This window comes from Palaemon carinicauda, chromosome 36, assembly GCF_036898095.1.
Source record: "Palaemon carinicauda isolate YSFRI2023 chromosome 36, ASM3689809v2, whole genome shotgun sequence".
Taxonomy (NCBI): domain Eukaryota; kingdom Metazoa; phylum Arthropoda; class Malacostraca; order Decapoda; family Palaemonidae; genus Palaemon; species Palaemon carinicauda.
In genome coordinates this window covers 27389006-27399210 of record NC_090760.1, presented here as the reverse complement: position 1 = coordinate 27399210, position 10205 = coordinate 27389006, and the positions used below count along the sequence as shown (strand labels likewise).

General features: G+C 30.8%; 1 protein-coding gene across 1 annotated transcript in view; it reads left to right on the top strand.

The window, feature by feature from the left end:
• Positions 1 to 4012: 4012 nt before the first annotated feature.
• Positions 4013 to 10205, top strand: part of LOC137628538 (uncharacterized) — a 10356-nt gene continuing 4163 nt past the window's right edge. The window contains exons 1-6 of the mRNA XM_068359688.1: positions 4013 to 4036; positions 4271 to 4304; positions 6747 to 6776; positions 7423 to 7494; positions 7766 to 7828; positions 8410 to 8526. Of these exons, the coding sequence (XP_068215789.1) occupies positions 4013 to 4036; positions 4271 to 4304; positions 6747 to 6776; positions 7423 to 7494; positions 7766 to 7828; positions 8410 to 8526 (340 nt within the window). The remainder of the gene's footprint in view (positions 4037 to 4270; positions 4305 to 6746; positions 6777 to 7422; positions 7495 to 7765; positions 7829 to 8409; positions 8527 to 10205) is intronic.

The following is a 10205-nucleotide window of genomic DNA, read 5'->3' as shown; positions in this document are numbered from 1 at the left end:
TTCATTTGGTTTCTTAATCACATGGTGAAGTAGAGCCATATATCTTTGTGTTGTTTTTTGATCAATTAAACAAGATTTCAGAGAGCACAACAATTACAGTATGTCGTTCAAGGGATTATTTTCTTCCAGCAAATGAAGAGATCAAGTCTTTTGTTCACGAGGAGATTTCAGGAGTCATCTTTTTGGCACAACAAGGTCAGTTTATATACACTTAAAGCATTGATATTTCTATAGCATCCTTCACTCCACCTCGCCAGCTAATTATCTTCCTCCTTCTCTATCAGGGCTTTATTTACAATTTTCTTGATTGTTGTCAGAATTTTGGTGCTGCCTTTGATCATATGAATCATAAAACTCTTGTGTACAAAGTTCACCAGAGAGGAGTTAGTGGATCGTTTCTAAGTATTATTGAAGAGAATCTAACCAAAGTGTTGGCCTTTTACTTTCAAATTATAATACTAAGATCTGTAGTTTGTTTTTAAAAAGTGTATTTAATTGTCAATCCCTCATACCCCTTAATGGGAGATCTGTATTTGATGAATACCATTTCAGAGATATTGACCGAGTTAATGACTATTTAGCAGAATCAACAGTCCATATAATTACTTTTCTTAGATTTATATGATATTATCTGTTACTGTTTTATCATTACTCACTGCCTATACTTATAATTGAAATACTTTAAATTATGTTTACTTAAGTAGTCCCTCGTATCCAATAACAACACATAAGGATTCTCTGTGTATGGTGAAAATATTATGAGGATGTGTCTTTAGAGAGATTGCAACTGTTCCTAAGAGTTTGGCGTGCAGATGATGTTTCCTCTTTAGTGAGACAAGTTTTGTGTAATCTTGCTTCTATAGATCATACATCACTCTGTCAGGAATAAGGCTTTCCAGGTTACTTCATATAACCTTTTTGCTTATTCTAGAAATTAAATTTTGTTTTTATGTTAATAACTCACAAATATAACATATAATGCACAAATTACATTGAGTTAATTCTAACATCTGGCTTTCCTTTTTAAGAGTATATATACTATACAGTATGATTGAAGATTTTTACCTAACGCAATGATTATATGGATGAATGATATTCCCAATCATATACATGAATATAGATCCCTAGAACTCCCTACTTTTTGCATATGGTGGCATAAGAGAGATTCTATTTTTATATGTTTTTTCTTTTATGTAAATCCATATCTTGCTCTTTATTCTTTTCTAAACTGAGGTGGTGGTAGTATACTGTGAGTGTCCTAATCATTATTGCACTGCATTCACATCATGAAGTATCCTTTATTTTCTTTATTGCTTAAAGGTGGAAAGGGCAAAGGAAAGACAAATGGATTAGTGACCATTCATATATATATTATATAGTTAGCACTAAAGTCCATCCCCACCTCGGCTAGGTCTAGGAAAGGTCAGGTCATTGCTGAAGCTTGCTCAGAAGGTAGGCCTATTGGAACCATTAAAACTACCATCACTAGCTCATGGGGACAGTGATAGAAGACTTTTTCTCATTCTTTTTCATATTTTAAAATCTTTCAAGTATTGATATTCCCATATTTCACTCATCATTGTCCTCTGTTTCTTGAACCTTAGCTTCTACTTTTCGTCTTAGACCCGAGGTTTTTTTTTATTTCATCCATACATTGAAGCTGGTCTTATTATTGTGGTGTAGGTCATGACTTTTAGCTTGATTTGTATTTTCGTATCATATATCATCCCTGCTCCCTCCATGCTGAGTTTAAACTACTCTCAACTTCAGCCTCAATCCTCTCTCGTGACTTATAGTAAATCCCAAGTAACTAAATTCGTTAATCTGTTTTATAGCCAAGCCTTCACTTTCATGTATAGCTATCCCGTCCCTACCTTCCTCACTACTCACCATAGACTTAGTCCCTTTCAAATTTATTCTTAAGTTACCTCACTTCAAAAATTCTTGCTACTCTATAACCATTCCCTGTAAGTCTTCTTTATTTTCACCAGTAACCACAAAATCATCTGCATATAGTGACTCCTAAAGCTCTTAATTATTTTTATCTAATTACGTAACAAATCCAAGACCAGCACTAATAAAGATGAGCTTAATGCTGAAAGACGGTTTATTATGATAATAACATCAAAGGTTTTCGTTACCCCAAACACTGTAATTACTTTTATCCCAGTTCTTTTGTACATCATCTCAACCATTGTAACAAACTTCACTGTAGTTACCAGTGGTTAAATTTATTTACCTATAGACTCTCCTCTCAGTCTGTACATATTTGCTCTTGATAAAAATAACATTTTAAATAATTTTATCTTCTTTTTTTTTACCGTTTTAATTGGAAATTTGGATTAGCTTGATGGTTTACCATTTTTCTATTTTTTTTTTTTTTACTGAATTAAACTTCATTTTTGTATTCCCTATCCTCGTCACTAACCCATCTAACGTTTAGTATTCACTGGTTTCCTAAGATGTTCTCTTCCTCTCCTATTAATATCTTTATCCGTCTGAAACACATTTCCATCTCAATTGTTTATAATTTCCAGTTGCCCCAAAATCTCATCTTTGCCTTTTCCACTATGTTTATCTATTCCTTCTCTGCCATTCATGTCTCCTCCTATTACTAGCTTCTCCTCGTTCGGTGTCTCAAACTCACATTACCCGCTGTAAAAGAGCTTATTTTCTATATCTCCAATTTCAAATGCTATCCATCTTGTCTCCTGCACACATGGGATGTCTATCTTTCTCCTCTTTATCACATCCTCTATCTCCCTTAAACCTCCCTTTAAAGAACCGACATTCCAACAACTTGCTTCGATCTACTTTTTCTGTCAGAAGCACACACACACACACACACACACACATATATATATATATATATATATATATATATATATATATATATATATATATATATATATATATATATATATATATATGATTGTGTGTGTCTTTCTGTATATGTTTGAGCATGTGTGTTTGAGTCAAAGAAAAGATTTCTGATTTAATCTTCTTTTTAATGACTTTCCTTTTTTCTTATACTCTTTTGAACAGAAGTCTTTGACAATAAATCCCCTTTTATCTATTTTGTTTATTTGACTTATGGCAATCATTAAGATAAAGATGAACTTGAGGTAATTAAACATTAAATTTCATTTGTGGGTGATAAAAAAATCATCAGAAACCAAATGTTGCTGACAAGGTTTTGGTTGGCATTCTTTCGATTGTTTTTTTGTGATTAGAGAAGAAAACATTCATCTCTGCCTCAATCGATCAAACAGAGCTGGTAGGTGTTGATGGTGGTGCTGGTGCTTTGAATGACTACACTATGTTCCCACCATCTTAATGGTTTCTGATCTAAGTTCAGCAATAAGTGAAATTGCCTCTTGATACCGAGTTCTGTAAAGACTAACTAGGTAGTGACCAAGTCATCTTTCTGACTAGTGAAGGGTGACAGTTAGGTGAATCTTCTATCAAAGGATGACTTAGCTCCTGGATTGATTAGTATTGTTTAAGGGGGATTGTTACTGCTGTCTTTCAAAAGCCTTAGCAGCAGAGTTTGGGAGACATTGCACAAACGGCTGATCAAAAGCTCCAGAAAACGAAAGGTTGTTTCTTGAAAGTGTCCGATATGACTTTATCTATAAAGTATCTGAATAATAATAACCAATTGATCAGGATTAATATCACTATCATAATATAAGGTCCATAGACAGACACATAGACACATAGACCTAGACTGAGAATGGGAGTTGAGGCATTGGGTAAGTGGTGAAATGGGAAAAAGGTAGATAAAAGAATGAGAAAAAATAAGGCCTCCTATGTTCATGAAAATTCCCTTGCATTTCATATATAAGCCTTTGGAGAATAATTTGTATACCGTGACTTTTGTTTCTCTTTTGATAGATTTAAAATCATTATATAGGGACAGAAAATTATTTGTATAAGTTTTCTTCCAATTTTTTATTCTTTTTACTGTAAAAGGTAAATCAGATGATCTATACATTCCTTTCAGGACATGATGAGCATCTACAAAGAATTCTTGGTAAGTCTCCTGAATATTATGATATTCATAGTTTTTATTTAATCTGTCAAGCTAGCAACTAATAATTATTGTGAATATTAATCATCATCTGATAGACTACATAACATAAGCATGATTGGATCATAGTTTGGAATAGTATCCTTTAATTACACACTCATTCGAATATAGAAAATTATTTTTTTTCCATTTATGCAACCATTTGAAAATTCATTAATTATATTTTCATACATCCAGGAGAAACTCCAACATCTTGAAAATAATCTTCAAGGTAATCTTTCCAATATATTTTTCCAATTCTTTTAATTTTCTCTATCTCCATCTCATCACTTTAAAACTAAAATGATGATTATATGTTGACTTTTGTTAGATTAAGGTGTTGTCATTGCATATCCAGTGGCTGTATTTTTTTTCTGACGCTTGAAAGATACATATAATATATATATATATATATATATATATATATATATATATATATATATATATATATATATATATATATATATATATATATATATATATATATATATATATATATATATATATATATATATGTATATATATATATATATATATATATATATATATATATATATATATATATATATATATATATATATATAATCTCGAACCAACTGACAAGGTATTGTGAGTTATCTATTTCATTTGATTTGGTCACAATTAGAAGTGTTATATCTGGTGTTCGTTTGAATATAAATCTGGTCAACATAATTGATTGTTGTATCAAGTGAAAAACAAACCTGAATCCATTATGAATATGAGAAGCAGGGTCCTATCACATTTGGAATGGCAATAAATCAGATTTGACTTGGAAAAACTATACTCAGCTAAGAGCAGTAGTCTAGAGAAAAGGACCAATGTTGGGAACCTGATGTTCAAGAGGAGAAGAAGTTTTTACGAGAAGATACTTGGGAAATAGACATGCTAAACCGGATAGTAAGAATTGTATCGGGAGACAGCAAGAGGGAATTTTTAATAGAAAAGTGTGCCTTAGGTAATATCAAGAGAGGAAAAGTAAAGAAGACTTAAGGGATAAAGCTGCCAGGTGGAAATGTCATCAAGGGCATAGACAAAACAGGTTACAAATACTTTTGGAGAATAGAAGGAGAGCAAATAAAACGGAAAAACATGAAGGAAAATATTAGAAGAGACTTCAAGCAATATACAAGCTTAATTATGAAAATATGCTAAAAGCTATAAACACCTGGTAAGTGCCAGATACCAAGTACAGTGCTGGAATAGTGGAGTGGAAGGTATCAGAGCTATGCAACATGTATAGCAAAACTAGAAATATAAAAGGACAAGTGTCGATCACTGCACGAAAGATTGAACATTGATTGGCTATATATACCACGTTGTGGAGGAAGAAAAGGACTCATTAGTATTAAAGATTGTGTCAACATCGAAAGAGTAGGGAACTTTACCAGTACTGAAGACCAGTGAGGATGAATTGCTAAAAAGTTCACGGGAAAAAGCGTGATAAAACACGATGAAGATCCAGAAGTACATCAGTAAAGAGCAGAAAGAACATGCATGGACAATCCATGAAAAAATGGAAAAATTAGCCTTCAAGGAAACATAGCAGTGGCTACAGAGGGGGGAAACTTAACATGGAGACTTAAGGGAGGATATTGGCAGCACTTGGTAAGGTCTTAAGATCAAGATATATAGACGGAAATAACATCTCGTCAAAGTGCAGGAAATATATGACAAAAGAAACTGTTAACCACATAGGCAACTGGAACATGTTCAGCAACAGTATCATGAATTATATAATAGTGTCTAAAACTCTTCATTGGAATTTGTAAAAATATGAAAAACAATGAAGCAGGAAATGGTACGAAAATCCAATTTAAGCTGCGGTAGAAAATGATCAGGCTAAACTACTCTGAAACTGCAATATAAAGATGGAGAGGTTGTGGCCTTTTTCTTAGAGAATTACTGAAATTTACGATTCTACGTGTTTTATACAGTAGTTGTAACTTGCACTTACATTTTTAACGTGATTTGATATCTTTCAATTAATATAAAGCTATATTCTTCTTTCTTGATACTCCTGAAATAATTTTAAGATCCATATTTGCATTAAATGGTTATCTCTCTTCTTGAAACTTGATCTTACAGTAGTTTGTGTTTTGTCTTTAATATCTTGACTGAGATTTGAGAACTATTTGGAACGTATAAATCCGTTGTCTTTCTTTATGAAAATCTTAAAATAAGATTGAATGTCTCTCATTATATATACAGTATTGTTTATAGTCTTGACACCCCTGTATGTTATTCAACCGCCTCAAATGCACAAAAAATATTTGTTTTAGGCTTTGACACTTTTAAAGGATATTTAAGAGCTTTCGTTGCATGCACAGTAGTGTTGTCTTATTTTGACAAGCTTGAATGAGACTCTAAAACCTTCATATGAAATATAGGAGTTGTCTTTCATCTTCTAGTTGTCTGTTGTGTTGGCATTCAAAAACTTAAGAATCTCTATTGCATTTTTCATTAGCTAAAACTAAAATGAAGATGTGCAGCAGAAACTTGAGAATCATGAAATTAGTTTTCACAGCATTATTCCAAATATTTCGAGAACATTTATTTCTATCTGTATATATCCTGCCCTAATCCATATACACGTGTAAGATAATATTTGATAAAATATACCGCTATGATTCATATTTTTTTTTTTCTTTTCCAGAACTTCATCATGAAATGGGACACGTGAAAGGTATTTGTTATTCCAGCAGTTGTGTTCATCTTAATATTTGTATCTTTTTTTTTTATATTGAGATGTTTATAAAATAATTTGGAACTACCATGATAGCTAAAATCTTTCTGTGAATAACTTTATTTACAAAAAAAAAAAAAAAAAAAAAAAAAAAAAAGTAAGAGGAAATATGGGTAGATCTATCATTTATGAAAAATTTCTCATTATTTATCAATCTTTGCTTTCGAATGTGAACAGAACATTATATATGTAACATTAATTGAATGATAATATTCAAATGTCTTTTTCATTTTAAACAATTATTTCTGTTGGTTATTTGTTTAAAATTTTGAAGTTTCTCTGAATTGGAGTAAAACAGAAAATTGTTAAAAAGAAGGTCTTTAGAAAGATATTTTAATTACAAGGGATATTCTGTTTTATTCCACATAAGAATCAATGAGAGCCCTTACATAGAGAGAACATATTTTAAGTAAGTCTCTTCGCTTTTCTAAATATTTAATATCATCACATCTAGATTACCATTCAACGAAACGATTCTTACTTTCGATCAAATTATCTATCAATCTATAATTACAATTTTCATCATCTCCTGCATCATTTTTTATTGTTAAAAAGATCTTGCATATAATCTCCTTATCTACCTTAGGGCTCATCCGAGAGACCGGACAGTGTCTCAAAGGGGAAGACTTGCAACACTTGACTAATGTATCTGCAGAGGGTAAGATCTTTTCAATTAGTGATAATGATTTTCCAAATTTATAGTTTAAATGAGATTGAAATGACATCGTTATAATAGCACAACCTGGAATAATTTGTGATTACTTTTCTGATCAATATCCTCAATATATTTGCTTTGTTCTTTCTTGTTCAATTCTTTCTTAATTAAGTGGTAGAGTTGAGCCATAAACCTTTCTTTATCAATGATAGAGGATTTCAGAGAACACAACACTTACAATATATTGTTCAAGAGATTATTTTCTTCTCCACAGCCAATCAAGAGATCAAGTCTTATCACGAGGAGATGTCTGAAGTCATTTCTTTGTCACGAAAAGGTCAGTTGATATGCACTTGAAGCATAGATCTTTCTATATCAACCTTTATTATCTTAATTCGCAAATCTAATTCTCTGCCTCCATCTCTATTTAAATCCATACTCTTATCAGGATCCTCCAATGACCTCCTGTCTTATATTCCACCATCCATCCTTAACATGTGGGCACACCATCTCAGTCATTAGAGTCTTATTACTTCTATAATCAGTACTCTGCTTTTAATTCTTCTTATTTCACCATTTTCCAATCTTTTAAGCAGTAATATTCCATAATCGGCTTCAGAAATCTCGTCTCTGAAGCTTTGCTCACGTTTTTTATTATACGTTATTATACATTAACTGTGGTCTTATTATTGAGTTATAGATCACAATATTTACCACAAAATTGAGATGAAACCTAAAAAATAAATGGAAGCTTCAGAAACTGAGAATTGATATAATAATTTAAACCTTATGCTTCCCTAATTTCTAAAAAAGAATACTTTATTTCTTTTCATTTATAAATCAAATTGAAATAATATTGAAGTCCTGCATATCTAATTCAATGTCACACCAGTCAGGGTAATGTTTTCTTTATACCAGATGAGTGCTCAGAAGAAAGTCTCGTCTGTGGTAGCTTTGGCATCTGCAAGAATACCCTGTTCAGTTTCACCTGTTCTTGTCCTTCTGGATTCACCTTAGATGGTTCAGAATGTAAAGGTAAGACACATTAGTCAACTTTTTAACCTTAATATATGATTGATTTTGTTCATAGCTCTTTTTAATTTATCATTGTTTCACTCTTTCTGTGTTCTGTTTACTTTATCTATTTTGGAATTGTTTCTGTTTTCTGTTTTTTATACATAATTTTCACATTTCCTTTTTAAATATTACTGATGTTATATTTATATCATGTTTAAGATGATTACTAAATTTTTCAAAGCGTTTATCTTTTATGGTATTGAGGAATGTGAAATATTTCCCTTTATTATCAATTAGACTGAAAATCAATCTAAATTCTCGATGAAGACTACAACTTCTTTTGTTTACATTCATGTTCCGATTTTTCACTACGTTTTTCCTTATGGCAATTCGATTTCCCATGCATACATATGTCTATCTATCGATCTATCTATCTATCTATCTATCTATCTATCTATCTATCTATATATATATATATATATATATATATATATATATATATATATATATATATATATATATATATATATATATATATATACATAAATATAAATATATATACCAGGACTTCTAGGTGGTAGGTTAGCCAGGGCACCAGCCACCCGTTGTGATACTACCACTAGAGAGTTATGGGGTCTATTGACTGGCCAGACAGTACTACATTGGATCTTTATGTCTGGTTACGGTTTATTTTCCCTTTGGCTACACATACACAGAATAGTTTGGCATATTCTTTACAGATTCTCCTCTCTCCTCATACACCTGACAACACTGAGATTACCAAATAATTCTTTTTCTCTTAAGGGGTTTCTGCACTGTAATTGTTCAGTGGCTACTTTCCTCTTGATAATGGTAGAAGAGACTCTTTAGCAATGGTAAGCACCTCTTTTAGGACACTCCAAAATCAAACCAGTGTTCTCTAGTCTTGGGTAGTGCCATAGCCTCTGTACCATGGTCTTCCACTATCTTGGGTTAGAGTTCTCTTGCTTGAGGGTACACTTGGGCACGCTATTCTATCGAATTTCTCTCTTTCTTTATAGTTTATATAAGAAATATTTATTTTAATGTTGTTGCTGTTCTTAAAATACTTAATTTTCCTTTTTTCCTCTCCTCACTGAGCTATTTTTTTTATAGTTTATATTAGAAATATTTATTTTAATGTTGTTGCTATTCTTAAAATACTTAATTTTCCTTTTTTCCTTTCCTCACTGAGCTATTTTCCCTGATGGAGCCCCTGACCTTATAGCATCCTGCTTTTCCAACTAGGGTTGTAGCTTAGCAAGTAATAATAATATTAATAATGATAATAATAAAAATAATAATAATAATAATAATAATAATAATAATAATAATAATAATAATAACAACAACAATAATATAAGTAATAATAATAATAATATATATATATATATATATATATATATATATATATATATATATATATATATATATATATATATATATATATATATATATATATATATATATATATACATATACATACGTGGGTGTATATATATGTATATATATAAATAAGTACATATATATATATATATATATATATATATATATATATATATATATGTGTGTGTGTATATATACATATATGTTATATTGTATATATATATATAATCATCTCCTCTTTCACCTATTGAAACAAACGGCCTCAGTTAGATATCACCAGTCATCTCTTTCTT